We start from the raw sequence: 14282 nt of genomic DNA, 5'->3' as shown, positions 1-14282 counted from the left end.
GAGTTCAAGTAGAAAATCATGCACTATTTTGATATCAATTTTCAGTCAACTGGCTAGGGAAGCAACAAGTCGAAAGACTAATTCAATACTTGAAATTCTGACATACCTGAAGAGATTAGTTTCGAGACATTCTCTTAGTTCCTGCAAGTTTTTAATGTGTTTTAAGTGCATTTTCAGGTTTTGTAATTTTCTCCTCTCGAATTCATATTTTTTTATGGAAATAAAAGCCACTCTATATATCATCATGATAAAACTAACAAATTCCTTGCATTATCAAGGGACGGTCAAGAAAAATTTACACCATAAAGCTTTGGCAAAACGTCCAAAGCTTTCACTTATCGTGTTGAAAGATTGGACCATCTTAATTCAGGTGCATTAATTCAGTAGTATATAGAATGGTATAAAAGATTGAAAATTGGTTAATAATGCGCATGTGATCGAAACACCAATTACCGACATTATCATAAAAAATGAGAAATTCTTATATACTTATTAAATATCATAACTTTTAACAAGTACAAATAGAAATGAAAGAACACTATCAATTGATACATCTTATTAAATAGTTTGTGGTTATTTTTTATTTGAGGGTCTTGAAAGATACATATTTCAAAAAAGAAAATATTTATACTCTTCCTCAAATTTCATGAAATTAAAGACCTGAACTTTCTATTGGTAATTTTAACAGTATTTAAGAAAAAGGAAAAACTCTAGATCTGAAAAAGGCTAAACAGTAAATTCTGAGAGTAAAGTGTAGCTTTTATTTTTTTTGGTACAATGGAAAACAACTAACTAGAGATCTTAAACTCGTTCATATGCAACACCGCTTAATATCACCAAAGTCTATTTTTTAAGTACTCCATTTAATATTTCAACTAGGTTCATCACTTGACACCCCTTTTCTATTGAGAACATATCAAAATACTATTCAGTTTCTTTTTATGTGATATTATTTTTTCTTTTAGTCTTCTTAAAATGTAGGCTAAAGTCATCAACAAACCCCTGAACTTGTCCTGATATTCCATTTAGACATCCCAACTGAGATATTGACCATCTGGACCCTCGAACACAAGCTAAACTGTGCCATTTGAACACAGTCCAGATCAAGTGTGGTGCGTAAGCTTCACTTGCTGTGATATGGAAAAATAGACCAATAAAAATAAGTTATGTCAACAAAAAAAAATTAAGAAAAATATATTTTAAAATCTATTTAAATAATTAAAAAAAATCTGAAAAACCCAAACCATCCTCTCCGATCTGAACCTAGCCCACTTCGCTGCCCTCGCTGCCGCCACCGCCGCTGCACTTCAAAATCTATTTAGATAATTAAAAAAAATGGTGCCGCTTTTTGTCGGAGATTTGTTTAAATAGATTTTAAAGTGGAGCGACGGCGGCGAAATGGGCTAGGTTTTCAGATCGGAGAGGATGGGTTGGGTTTTTTAGTTTTTTTTTTTAATTATTTAAATAGATTTTTTCTTAAATTAATTTTTATGATTAAAATTTTTTTTTTTTTTTAAAAATGAAAAATTTGGTCTCCCACGCTCTTTTTAAAGCAATGTATTGCACGCATGTGCCAAGCTGGCACGATGTGTTCAAATGGCACAGTTTAGCTTGTGTTCGAGGGTCCAGATGGTCAACGTCTCAGTTAGGGGGTCTAAATGGAATATCAGGACAAGTTCAGGGGTCTGTCGATGACTGAAGCCTAAAATGTATTACACATTTTTATAAAGTAATTTAGTTTTAGAACACATTTCTATAACGGAAAAGGGTCAAATATACCCTTGTATTATTGAAAAAGGGCAAAATATACCCCTCGTTATACTTTGGGTGCAAATATACCCTTGCCATTATACTATTAGTTCAAATATACCCCTCCTCCGTTAAAGTTGTCCACCATGAACATGTCATCCTATATGGCAATAAAATTTGATGAGGTGGATGCCAAGTAGCATTGCCACCTCACCACCCCTAACCCATTTTACTCCTCCCCTCTTCCACCACTAAATCCCTTCACACTTCACAAACTGCCTCCTCCTTCCCCACCCACTCCTTTCACCCCCATAAGATTGCAATCTGCCGTGGAAGTTACCGAGAATGATAACTGGTGAAGTTAATATGGATGAACTTAGAAGAAGAAGAAGAAGAAGAAGAAGAAGAAGAAGAAGAAGAAGAAGAAGAAGAAGAAGAAGAAGAAGAAGAAGAAGAAGAAGAAGAAGAAAACAGTTGGGAAATTTCTGATATATTTTCATTACTCTCAAATGTACATGATCGTGTGCTATATATACAATTGATCTAGCTTTGTAATGTAGTGACAGCTAAGACACAGCTAAGACTAACAAACTAAGTAATTAGCTGCCTCATCATAATTACAATTAGAAGACTAACTAACTTCCTGCTCAACTAACTAATCGAGCCCAATGACTAATGCCATTGCTGTTGGTATATTAGTAGTGTATACCACGGCATATCAAGGCAAATCAACACACTTGCTAAGTTCCTTCACACCTCCCACGACATATCAAGGCATATCAATATGCTTAGTCCTCTCATGGAATACTGGGTTGGCTGCAAATTGTAGTACAGATTTGCTATCACTTGACAGGGGAATAGAAAGCATAATCTCCACTCTTAACTCATGAAACAGGCCTGTTAACCATACAACTTCAAAGAATCGAGGATGCCATTGCCTGTACTCAGTGACTAAACTCCTAGAAGCTTGATAGCTTGTTTCTTGGACCTCCAACAAATGGGAGATGAACCATACTTGACCAAATATCCAGTGATAGACCTTCTACTGTTCACACAGGAACCCCAATCTGCATCACAGTGTACACTCAAGTGATTGAGGCTATGTGAGTTCATCAAAATCCCCAATCCAGGTGCTTGTTTGATGTACTTGACAAACCTGATTGCTGCCTCCATATGAGACTCTTTTGAAGAGTGCATAAATTGGCTCAAGCATTGCACAGCAAATGCTATATCAGGCCTAGTGGTTGTGAGGTAAAAAAGCCTCTCAATAATTCTTTGATAAGCTGTAGGATTGGACAAAAGTGGATCTGAATTTTCTGAAGGTATGTGATGATCAAACTCTGTTGTAGTCAACTTTTGGTTCACTTCCATGGGGGTAGATGTAGGTTTGGACCCTGCAAGTCCCATATCTGAAATAAGCTCCAATGCATACTTTCTTTGGTGCATCAAAATGCCATCTTTGCTTCTAGCAAACTCAATGCCAAGGAAGTATCTAAGCTCACCAAGGTCTTTGATTTTGAAAGCTGCTTGCAAGGCTCTCTTTGTCTCCTGGATCAAATGATCATCATTACCAATGATCAACAAGTCATCAACATAGGTCAGGACAATTTTGTCTTTATGGCACTTTGTGAATAAAGAGTAGTCTCTAGTACTCTGATGGAAACCAGATGAGGTCAAAGCAGTGGTGAGTTTAATGTTCCACTTGCACAGAAGCTTCGCTTGGGGCCATAGAGTGACTTCAAGAGTGTCCGAGACTTGATTCTTGTCCTTCTCTCACGTAATCCTTCGGGGAATAGTCATGCACACCTCTCATACAAGTCACCTTGCAAGAAGGCATTGTAGACATCCATTTGCCGAATGTTCGATTGCTTAGCAACAAGAATCGGATCTTCTTCGTAGCCATTTTGACTCATGGAGAGAATGTCTCGGGTATTCCGATCCTCTCCTTCTGGTTGTAACCCTTAGCAACAAGTCTAGCTTTCAATCTTTCAACTTTTCCATTGGCTTTGTATTTCACTTTATAAACCCATCTGCAGCCAATTGGCTTCTTGCCAGGAGGAAGTGACACTAACTCCCAAGTTTTGTTATCCTCCAGGGCTTAAAGTTCAGTCTGCATTGTCTCTATCCATTTGGGATGTTTATCAGCCTCTATATAGTTAGTAGGTTCAACTTCCAAAGGAAACTGGGAAGCAAAACTTTGATACTTCTGAGATAAGCCAGTATAATCTATGACTGAACCAATTGAGTAATTACAACTTGCAGAACCAGATTTAGTGACATAGTCTTTATGCCATATGGGTGGTTTAGAGGGTCTTGTAAACTTTCTCACATCATGAGTGGTAGGTGGTAGAATAGGTGATGTGGCAGGATCAATAGCTGAGGTATGAGAAATAGGGGGATCGGCTATAGTTGGGACAGTAACTATAGTTGGAACAGGTGGAACAGTATGAGTTGGAGTAGGATTAGGAACTAAGTCATTAAAGGAAAAGTGTTTATGAGGTGTGGCTTGACTGTCTTTGATCAAGAGCACAACCTTTGAAAGGAAAAATGGTTTCCATGAACACTACATCCCTACTCATGAAAAATACTCTATTATCCATATCAAAAAGTTTGTATCCTTTCTGAGAAGTCCCATATCCGATAAGTATTGCCTTGACAGCTCTAGGACTGAACTTATCCTACTTGGTGAGATTAGTGGCATAACATAGACAACCAATAATCCTCAGGTGTGTCAAGGTAGGAGACTTCTTATACATGACCTCATAGGGTGATTTGTCACCTAATACAGTAGAAGGAACCCTATTTATCACATACACTGTAGCTTCTATACACAATCCCCAGAATCTATCAGGTAAGCTGCCTTAAAACTTAATTGCTCTTGCAGTCGCAAGGATATGTCTATGTCTCCTCTCCACTACACCATTCTGTTAAGGGGCGTATGGATAGGAGCTCTCATGTATGACACCTTTACTGAGCAACAGTTCTTTACAGTATTGGTTGAAGAATTCAGTGCCATTGTCTGAGCTAACTCTTTTGATTTTCTTACCAAACTGTGTTTCTACTTCAATAAAGAAATGTTTTAACAGCATAATCACATTAGATTTAAGTCTCATCAGAAAAATCCAAGTCCATCTAGAATGATCATCAATTATGGTCAAAAAGTACCTCATACCATTATATGTTTCAACCTCATATGGCCCCCATACATCCATATGCAGTAAGTGAAAAATATCAATAGTTCTACTATGACTATGTGGGAAGGGGCTCTAGTTTGTCTAGCAAAGGGACAAACTTCACAATTATTCAAAGTAAATTGCTTATTACTCCTGAAAAGAGACAGTTTCCTCAAGACACTCATGGGCACATGACACAATCTTTGATGCCACACTGCTGCATCAGGTTCTTGTGTGATAGCCATGCACTTATTTGCTCTTCCTCCTTGAACATACGTGCTCAGATTTAGTATATAGAGTCCTTCATTCTCTTTACCAATCACTCTCACCCTCCCAGATAAGAGATCCTGAAATCTGCAGCATTTAGGAAAGAAAGAGACAGAACAATTCGGTTTCTTTGTCATCTTTGAGACTGACATAAGGTTAAACACGAAATCTGGGACACAAAGAACATTTCTAAGGACATCACCTCATCCTAGTTGGTAATTCCCAATATGTGACACCTGTCTTTGAGTCACCAGTTGGTAATTGCACCTTGCCTGCATTTTCTATCAAACCTTGACTTTGTAAGAATTTCTGATGACTAATCATGTGATTAGTAGCACCTATATCCACAATTCATTTCAAAATAAAGTCACTTTCAGTATCAAGAACATAGTTACCTACTATGTTGGCATTGGCACTAGTCTCAGATTTGTCTGATTTGTGATTGTTACTATTGAGAATCCCAAGCAATTGTTGATGCTGATTTGGAGTGAACTGAGCCATTTGACCAGGTGCATATGGAATTGATCCTGGTTGTGCATATTGACCCCATCTTTGAGACAGTCCTAGCTGTTGATAAGGAGAATATTGAATCATAAATTGAGGCGGTTGATAAGGGAATACCGACTATCTTTTTGCATTTCTTTGTGCTACTGGCGCCGCAGTAAGTTGTGTGGTTGATAATGCAACTCCTGCTGTACTGCAGCATGCTCATTCAACTGCAAGTCACCTCCTATTACTGCATTTGCCTTCTTGTTTCCTTTAAAGTCTTCAGGATAGCCAATAAGTTTGTAACATTTCTCTTGTGCAGATTCTATGACGGAAAGGTGCATTTCATCAATTTGACACGTCGGCTCTCATGTCCTTTCATGTGACAAAAGTCCTGAGGAATTTGGATTATAAGGTCTCTTTGGCCTTGAATTGCCATTTCCATTCCTGGTTGTAAACATAGCAGATGGCTCCATCACATCCTGCATTAATTGGCTTGATCCTGCAACAATTCTTTGGCTCTCATCCTGATTAATCATTGCATATACTTGATTTACATTTGGAGTCTATTGCATCATAAGAATCTAGCTCCTGGCTATCGCTAAGCCCCATTAAAAACTGTAACATATGCTGGTATTGTAGATGATCCACATATTCTTTTGACTTAGGACAATCACAAGCAGGTGGTAGGACAATTGAGTCATACTCATCCCACAAATCCTTTAGCCTTGAATAATACATAGAAACAGGTAAAACTCCTTGAGTGAGAGTGAAGATACCTTTATGCAAGTGGAATGCTCTTGACCTATTCACTTTGTCAAATCTCTCCTTAAGATCCTTCCATATGTAGTGTGCATCTGTGTTGAACAATATTCCACTGAGCAGATTTTTACTCACATTGCCCATTAACCACGAAACTACAACTGCGATCCCATAATCTCTCGAGATCTCCTTAATAATCTGTTCTCTTCACTGATCCATCAATGAATCCCAATTTGTTCTTCCCAAGCAAAGCTAGCTTCATTGCTCTACTCTATAGTGTATAATTGTCCATTCATGTTAATGTGATTTCTACAGATAACGATCCTGGTGCATCAGATAGATACAAATACAAAGGATGATGATGATCAATGATTGTGATCATCGATCCTGCAACTGTACTACTCGAATTTGTACTTGTCATTTTTGCGCCAAAAAAAAACTTTGTAAAAAATGAAAAAAAAAAATTGATTGCAACTGCAGATACCTCGAATTCTTCACATCATTGTAGAAGTAATCCTCTCGATCTGTAAATTGCATGGCTCCGATACCATATGAAGAAGAAGAAGAAGAAGAAGAAGAAGAAGAAGAAGAAGAAGAAGAAGAAGAAGAAGAAGAAGAAGAAGAAGAAGAAGAAGAAGAAGAAGAAGAAGAAGAAGAAGAAGAAGAAGAAGAAGAAGAAGAAGAAGAAGAAGAAGAAGAAGAAGAAGAAGAAGAAGAAGAAGAAGAAGAAGAAGAAGAAGAAGAAGAAGAAGAAGAAGAAGAAGAAGAAGAAGAAGAAGAAGAAGAAGAAGAAGAATCCTCTTGATCAGATACCTCGAATTCTTCACTTCATTGTTGAAGTAATCCTCTCGATCTGTAAATTGCATAGCTCCGATACCATGTGAAGTTACTGAGAATCAGTAACTAGAAGAAGAAGAAGAAGAAGGCAGTTGGGAAATTTCTAATATATTTTCATTACTCTCAAATGTACATGATCGTGTGCTATATATACAATTGATCTAGCTTTGTAATGTAGTGACAGCTAAGACTAACAAACTAAGTAACTAATCGCCTCATCATAATTACAATTAGAAGACTAACTAACTTCCTACTCAACTAACTAATCGAGCCTAATGACTAATGCCACTGCTGTTGGTATATCAGTAGTGTATACCACGGCATATCAAGGCACATCAACACACTTGCTGAGTTCCTTCACAAGTCCACATAAGGGTCTCATTTATATTATCTTATACCTTCTTATCTTTTTTGGGTCCTAAAAAATTATCAAGAATCGGCAAAGCTGATGTTTTTACATTGTTATTTGAGTACCACATTCATGGTTTTGCTCTTTCCATAATCTGCTCTCCAGTAATAGCTTATTTGGGTTCTAAATGGCATTGGTTCAACAATTATTAAGCTGCCGCTCCATCAGGGTAAGGAAAGGTTTCAGACTATTTCTTTAGCAAAAGTTAAAGCAGAAACATACTTTGATTTTGCGAGGTTCATAATTAAATGACACTATTCAGTTGGCCTATGTTGTCATGGTTTTCTGGACTTAAATGTCAGGCCAATGACAATTGATTCACGGTAATGGTGGCAATGGTGGTGGAGGGATGAAAATTTTAGTAGTGGAAGAGGGAGGAGTAAAATGAGTTAGGGGTGATGAGGTGGCAATGCTACTTGGCATCCACCTCATCAAATATCATTCTCATGTAGGATGGGATGTCCAAGGTGGACAACTTTAACGGAGGAGGGATATATTTGAACTGACAGTATAACGGTAGAGATATATTTGGACCCAAAATATAACGAAGGGTATATTTGACCCTTTTCTAATAGTACAGGGGTATATTTGGCCCTTTTCTGTTTCTATAAAGTAATATAACTTTAAACTTTCAAAATCCACGATCAAAAAAGAAAAGAGTACAAGGATACAAAATTAAATCTCGAAATTCTATTGTCGAAATCTAAATATTGCAATCGATTAGAGGTTTATCAGATCGATAGGTTTATGCAGCTTCTGGGCTCGAATGGTGTTGTTCCTTCGCGGCAGAGGATGTCCTTTCAAAAATGCTCGAAAGAGTGTAAGAGCTTGTGAAGGAGAAGTAAAGGGTACTTCATGAGCCGCACCCCTAACTGTTGCAAATGTTAAATATGTAACGTTTTTGCCTTCCCTTAGCCCTCCAAATGATTGACTCCATCCTCCAATCTGCAAATTACACATACACGAAATTAGTGGTGTCAAATGAGCGGGTTGGATTGAATTTGAACGGGTTAAAACGGGCTAAGTCAATAAGTGAGCGCGTCAACTTGGCCTGAAAATGAGTTATAAAGCGGCTCATAACCTAACTCGTCTAATTTTTACTAAATCTTAATTTTTTTGTTTGTTCTTTTATAATATTTAAAGTACCTAATAAAAAAAGGAATAATTACGTTTGATGTTAATTAGGGTAACGATGCTACCAAAATTGACCCACCTTTTTAAATCTTACAAAAAATGACCCACTTCCTCCTCCTCCTCCTCCTCTCTCTGTCGCGCCTCCTCTCTCTCGATCACTAGAAAATCCACTCAGATCTGGTGGTGGTGAGCGAGGTGGTATGGCTGGTTGTTTTCGCCGAAGCTCCAGCGTGATCTCGTTGAGGGAGAGATAGAGATGAACGGAGAGGGAGAAAGTCCACTGCTACTGCTCCGCCGTTGGTGGTGTTGAAGTTAGTTTTTTTATGATAGTGTATAATAGTGTATGTGAGTGTATACACACCTCTTATACACTATTATACATTTTTATACACCTATATACATAATGTATCTGTCTCGTATAAAAGTGCAATTCTTATTCAAAATCAGTTCAGATCTATGTTTATACCCACTTATACAATATTGTATAATTATGTATAAATGTGTATAAGTCGTATTTTTTGTGTATAATTATATTTTTAGTGTATATACCTACACATTATACACTTTCATACACCTATATACATAATGTACCTGTCTTTTGTATATAAATGTAAAACATTGTATAAAAGTGTTTTTGGGCTATATTTTTGCAATGTAAGTTAGCGAAGTATACTTTTATGAAATTTCCCCATAAAAAAACTCCCTTGTTATGGTTATATATGACATATAAAAAAAACGAAAAGTAAAAATATTTTAACAAGTTCTCATTGGTCAATTTGGGTTAAATATCAACCCAATTTTTCAGATGAGCTGAATTGGACAGGTTAAAATGAGTGAGCCAACAAATGGGCCGGTAAAAATGAATTGGGCGAATCATGTTTTCATGGGCTAATTTTGTCACCCCTAACGAACCTAACTTTCTGAATTTAGTTGATTCTTGGAATAGCAACTCTATATCAGGAGCTGGATACTTACCTTATTATTATTATGAAGGGAAAAGGAAAACAGATTAATCTATCACATGGACCGCCTAGAATGAATTCTTAATTAATGCTTTATCCGAAAAAAGGAAGTTGATTTTCTTATTATATCTTCTTTTGATTAGATTAATCTATCACTGGCTTACAGATGTCCATGTCCTTCGTGGATCAAGGAGTTCATACGAACAGGTTCTAGCGCGAACGCACTTGTTATAAACATATGTTTTTAATATTCTATTTTCGATATGATCCAAAATTGAAAACAGTGGATGTAGTCACATACCTGCAAGCCATCATTCCAAGGACCATAGTTGTCTAAAGCAACTAGCTTTAAATCACCAGCAAGCAGTTTAGCAATTTTCCTAGTTTGGGTCAGTGGGATTTTTGAATCTTGGTCTCCACTGGGGAAAAAACAAAACATGCACAATCTTATTACAGAGTAGCAGCTTTAACAAAATTTAAAAAGTACTACATAGTTTTTACAAGGAAAAGGCCAAAGAGACCCTGAACTATTCGAAATAGGTCAACTTTACCCTCTGTTACGTTTTTGGCACAAAAATATCCTCGCTGTTAGACAACTAGTTGGGGGTGCCATTTTGAGCTAGTTGACTAACAGTGAGGGCATTTTTATGTCAAAAACACACGAATGGGTGAAGTTGACCTATTTCAAATAGTTCAGGGATATTTCTGGCCCTTTCCCTTTCCTACAATTGTGAAGATAGGATGAAATTTGAGTGTAGTAACTTCAAATGTAGTAATGAACTAACCTGTAAAGCAGAACTTGGATATGCTCTTTTAGGATATTTGACAGTAGAGGTATAACGTTAATCGCTAAATCACCTATCTTATAGTGAATTTGCCTGCAAGTTTTTTGAGATTTTGACTTACAGACATGTTTAAACGCGTTTTCTGTCTAACAGTTTAAGCTTTTAAATAAGGAGATGCACACGCTTTAGCATGATAGAAAGTAAAAGGCGGAGAGAACTGACCCCAAACAAAAATTCCAGGTATATGGCAGGTGAGTGGCGTTGGCATGCAGTGCCTTTTGAACTTCTGGCTTGTTAAGGTACAGATTTATCCTATCACTAAGGCATGGATCAGCAATTTTTCCTACATTCTTAACAAGCTGTGGAAAGAATAGGTTCAGGGAGTTAGCTCCAATTACAAAAAGGAAAAGTTAAGGTAAAAGGTTCAAATTTACCCCCTGAAGTATGAGACTTATCTTACATTTCCATTCATTTACCTATCGGTCGATGAAAGCCCCACCGTTATCTTTCGTCTCAGATTTGCTCCTCCCATTAATGGCCATCTAGCTTAGCTCTGACATTTGCCGAGGTGGAGCCACATAGACAAATTAAACATCCAAATTTACCCCTAAGCTATTAGATTAGTTTATATACACCTCTAATAATTTGAAAAATGCTCTTGAATAATTGAAAAAGTCCAAATATACCCCTATGTGGCTTCCACCACATTAGCCAAGTTAGACTAACTTTTTCATGGTGGAAAACCATTAGTGCGAGGGCCATATTTGAGACGAAAGATAACGGTGGAGGCTATCATGGACCGACAGGAAGCGAAGGATAAATGTAAGACAAATCGCTTAACGTTAGGGATATACTTGAACCTTTTTCCAAAGGTATATTTCATACCTTTCCATGTATTGTGGCAAATTTTCCAAGGGCTCCTAGCTGTCCTGCTGCACTAGAAGATACACACGTTTGCGCAAGCAGATCGCCCATATCTGTATCGTTTCCCATCTCCTCATTGGTGAGTTCCGACACTTCCGAGCACTCGTTAGACATATTATTATGTATCGATTCCAGCAACATCCTCGTTTCATTACAGATTGTTCTTTTCATAGTAAGCAGTTCATCAGAAATTGCACCATGCGACCATAGATATTCACCAGATTTCACACTTATTTGAAGATCTAGTAGTGGATTCCCCAGCTGCAAAATTCATCGGATTAAGAGAATATTTGAATGTGTAACAAATTATCAACAAATAGTTCAAGGTGTAATGTAAACATTACTGCAATTGATTTAAGCTTGATTGGTTTAACATTGGGCTTTCTGTTGTAGTCAAGCAGCAATACTGTAAGTTGTGGAATATAGTGACCTTAAAACCAAAAAACCAAACAGTTAATGAATCTTTGCAACCAAAGGAACAAAATAGACATAGGCAAGTTAAGTTTTGTTGCTCAGACTCTTCAAAAATGTCGACGGGGATGTGTCGAATCCTCCAAAAGTAGTACATTTTTTGAGGATTCGGCACGGGTGCGAGAGCACTTTTGGAGAGTCCGAGCGACATAAATTAGTACATATATGTTAACCTGCATAACTCTCCCCAGCTAAGAACAAATCCGAGTTTCTATATTTGGGAAATTTCTTGAACCAGTTAAGGATGAAGTGGAGATTCTCCTTTGCTATAAAGATTAAAAAGAGCAAAATCAAACATTTCAATTGCATTGAATTACCAAATATTATTTGCTATTTCTGGAGAACTGGTGTACCTGTTGCAGCATCATCCCAATTGGTGTAGTCTGAGCTTGTATTCGAGTATGAAAATCCAACTCCAATCGGGGACTCCACGTATAACATGTTCGATTCTGTTTCGTGTTATAGCAATCAAAATCAGTCACTCTTGTTAGAAAAATACTACAATATTGATACTGAACATAAAAAATACCAAAAACTGTTACCCAATTTTTGGGTACAAAATCTTTTTCAATATGATCTTTCAAGAAAAAAAAAAACAAGAAACATTACCTAAATTCCAAGAATACTTGTTTTTCATCAGGCTCCCATGTTTCCCTGGTTGAAAAGGACCATGCTCCATAAATGCACCGTAACCCACAGATGAACAACCAGGGCCTAAGATTTTGGATTCAATCAAATTAGTACTCCCTCTATGTCAATTTATGTGATACACTTTCCTTTTTAGTCTGTCCCAAAAAGAATGATACATTTCTATTTTTAGAAATATTTTAACTTAAAACTTCTCCTTTTACCCTTAATGAAAAGATTTATAGTCGCACAAATATTAATGATTTATTTTAGACCACAAGTTTCAAAAGTGTTCTGTTATTTCTTAAAATCCATGCCTAGTCAATGTACGCCACATTAATTGGGACGGAGTAAATTTTAGTTCAATTCTTCAAGTGAAAACTAGGAGCTGATTGCCTAAACGGTTATTCAACTTGTAGTAATTATCATCAAAATCATCTATCTTTTTTTTTTTTTTTTTTTTTGGGGTCTTCCAAAAATATCTTACTTTACCTAGTTCATTTCAGTGGTCATCTTAGACGGATTTTGTACTTTTCAGTGAAAATTAATAACATGGTACGTTAAATTTTTTAAAATAGTTAAAATACTAATTTAGAAACTGGACAGTAAAAAAATAGCCTACGCGCTCATAAGTCTTCTCAAATATGAGTGTTTGGCCATTTTTTGGAATAAAAGGGGAGAGAGAAAATATGAGTGAGTGGGCATTTTTTAAACTTAAACTTGCCACGTCATCTCTGAAAAATACAAAATCCGGCTAAGATGACCATTGAAGTGAACTCGGTTAAAAAGAAGATGATTTCTGGAAGAACAAAACAAAAAGATAGATGACTTTGATGACTAACTACCACAAGTTGAGTGACCATTCAGGCAATTAACTCTGAAAACGAAGGTCATTAGAAGAAATATACCTCCATTGAGCCACACAGTAAGGGGAAGTGATGCTGCATTTTCTGATTCTGCTTCAACAAAGTAATAAAATAGAGCTCTGCCGTGTTGGGAATTTGTAACAATATAACCAGAGTACTGTTTGAAGACAATATTTGGAGGCTGTCCAGGAAGAGAACTTATGAGCTCAGCACTTGATTTGTAGTAGAATAAGGAAGAAAAGATAGTGAAGATACAGAACCATGGAACCATTTTCAGATGAAAAAAAATGAATGTTTGGGTCAAAAAGTTGAAGTACAATAAATACCCCTGCAGATTGATATCCAATTAATATTAACTTAATAGATTGACATCCAATAATTAACTGATTGGAAAGTAGGCCATGAAGATTTAAATATTATAGATCAACCTTTAAATATGCATTACTGCCAAGATTACTAAAATCTCACCTACTTCAAAGAAATGTATTTTAATCTTGAACCCAATCAAAAATGGCTTATTGCCAAGACCAGAGGCAGAGCCAGGTTTTAGTTTATGTGTTCTGAATCACAACTCTTTTTGCTTACTGAGTTTTAAATATATTAAAGTTTAAGCCAAAATTACTGGATTCTGCCGAACCCGTATTTACTACATTGTATCTACCCCCGATCAAGACTACAATCTAGTGGTACTGGCGAGAGTTTTTCACATAATAGGTATGGGGTAAATTCTTGTTGTCAGCCTTCCTCCTTGTCTTCCATGATCCTCTATGTAATTTTAAAAAAAAAAAAAATAAGAGATGATTCTTTTACTTTTCTTTTTTTTATTTTAA

General features: G+C 36.5%; 2 protein-coding genes across 3 annotated transcripts; both read right to left on the bottom strand.

Annotated features, from left to right (window-relative positions):
* Window positions 1-2700: 2700 nt before the first annotated feature.
* Window positions 2701-3652, bottom strand: LOC132034676 (uncharacterized mitochondrial protein AtMg00810-like). Its single transcript, XM_059425052.1, has 2 exons — window positions 3572-3652; window positions 2701-3402 (listed from the first exon to the last, which is right to left on the bottom strand). Exons 1-2 carry the CDS (start codon window positions 3650-3652, stop codon window positions 2701-2703), a joined length of 783 nt encoding a protein of 260 aa, XP_059281035.1.
* A 4558-nt stretch (window positions 3653-8210) lies between these two features.
* LOC132032650 (serine carboxypeptidase-like 45) lies at window positions 8211-13801 on the bottom strand. Of its 2 annotated transcripts, XM_059422311.1 has the most exons (10): window positions 13495-13800; window positions 12569-12673; window positions 12313-12408; window positions 12133-12225; window positions 11833-11918; window positions 11450-11749; window positions 10787-10923; window positions 10565-10657; window positions 10081-10198; window positions 8211-8628 (listed from the first exon to the last, which is right to left on the bottom strand). In XM_059422311.1, exons 1-10 carry the CDS (start codon window positions 13721-13723, stop codon window positions 8404-8406), a joined length of 1482 nt encoding a protein of 493 aa, XP_059278294.1. In that variant the 5' UTR covers window positions 13724-13800; the 3' UTR covers window positions 8211-8403. The 2 variants fall into 2 exon arrangements, with proteins under 2 accessions (XP_059278294.1, XP_059278295.1); XM_059422312.1 differs by lacking the exon at window positions 12133-12225 and having other exon boundaries at window positions 13495-13801.
* Window positions 13802-14282: the final 481 nt, after the last annotated feature.

This window comes from Lycium ferocissimum, chromosome 10 (assembly GCF_029784015.1).
Source record: "Lycium ferocissimum isolate CSIRO_LF1 chromosome 10, AGI_CSIRO_Lferr_CH_V1, whole genome shotgun sequence".
In the NCBI taxonomy this organism is placed as follows: Eukaryota; Viridiplantae; Streptophyta; class Magnoliopsida; order Solanales; family Solanaceae; genus Lycium; species Lycium ferocissimum.
The sequence above is the reverse complement of the archived record's forward strand: the minus strand, read 5'-3'. Positions and strand labels throughout refer to the sequence as shown.

Excerpts from the sequence above, each read along its gene's own strand:
- LOC132034676 (XM_059425052.1), bottom strand. The coding sequence starts at position 3,652 with ATGGCTACGAAGAAGATCCGATTCTTGTTGCTAAGCAATCGAACATTC. Across the intron at positions 3,403-3,571 it reads CTACAATGCCTTCTTGCAAG|AGTACTAGAGACTACTCTTT; the intron begins GTGACTTGTATG and ends GGTTTCCATCAG.
- LOC132032650 (XM_059422311.1), bottom strand. The coding sequence starts at position 13,723 with ATGGTTCCATGGTTCTGTATCTTCACTATCTTTTCTTCCTTATTCTAC. Across the intron at positions 12,674-13,494 it reads TACTGTGTGGCTCAATGGAG|GCCCTGGTTGTTCATCTGTG; the intron begins GTATATTTCTTC and ends CCAAAATCTTAG. Across the intron at positions 11,919-12,132 it reads AGCTGGGGAGAGTTATGCAG|GTCACTATATTCCACAACTT; the intron begins GTTAACATATAT and ends TTTGGTTTTAAG.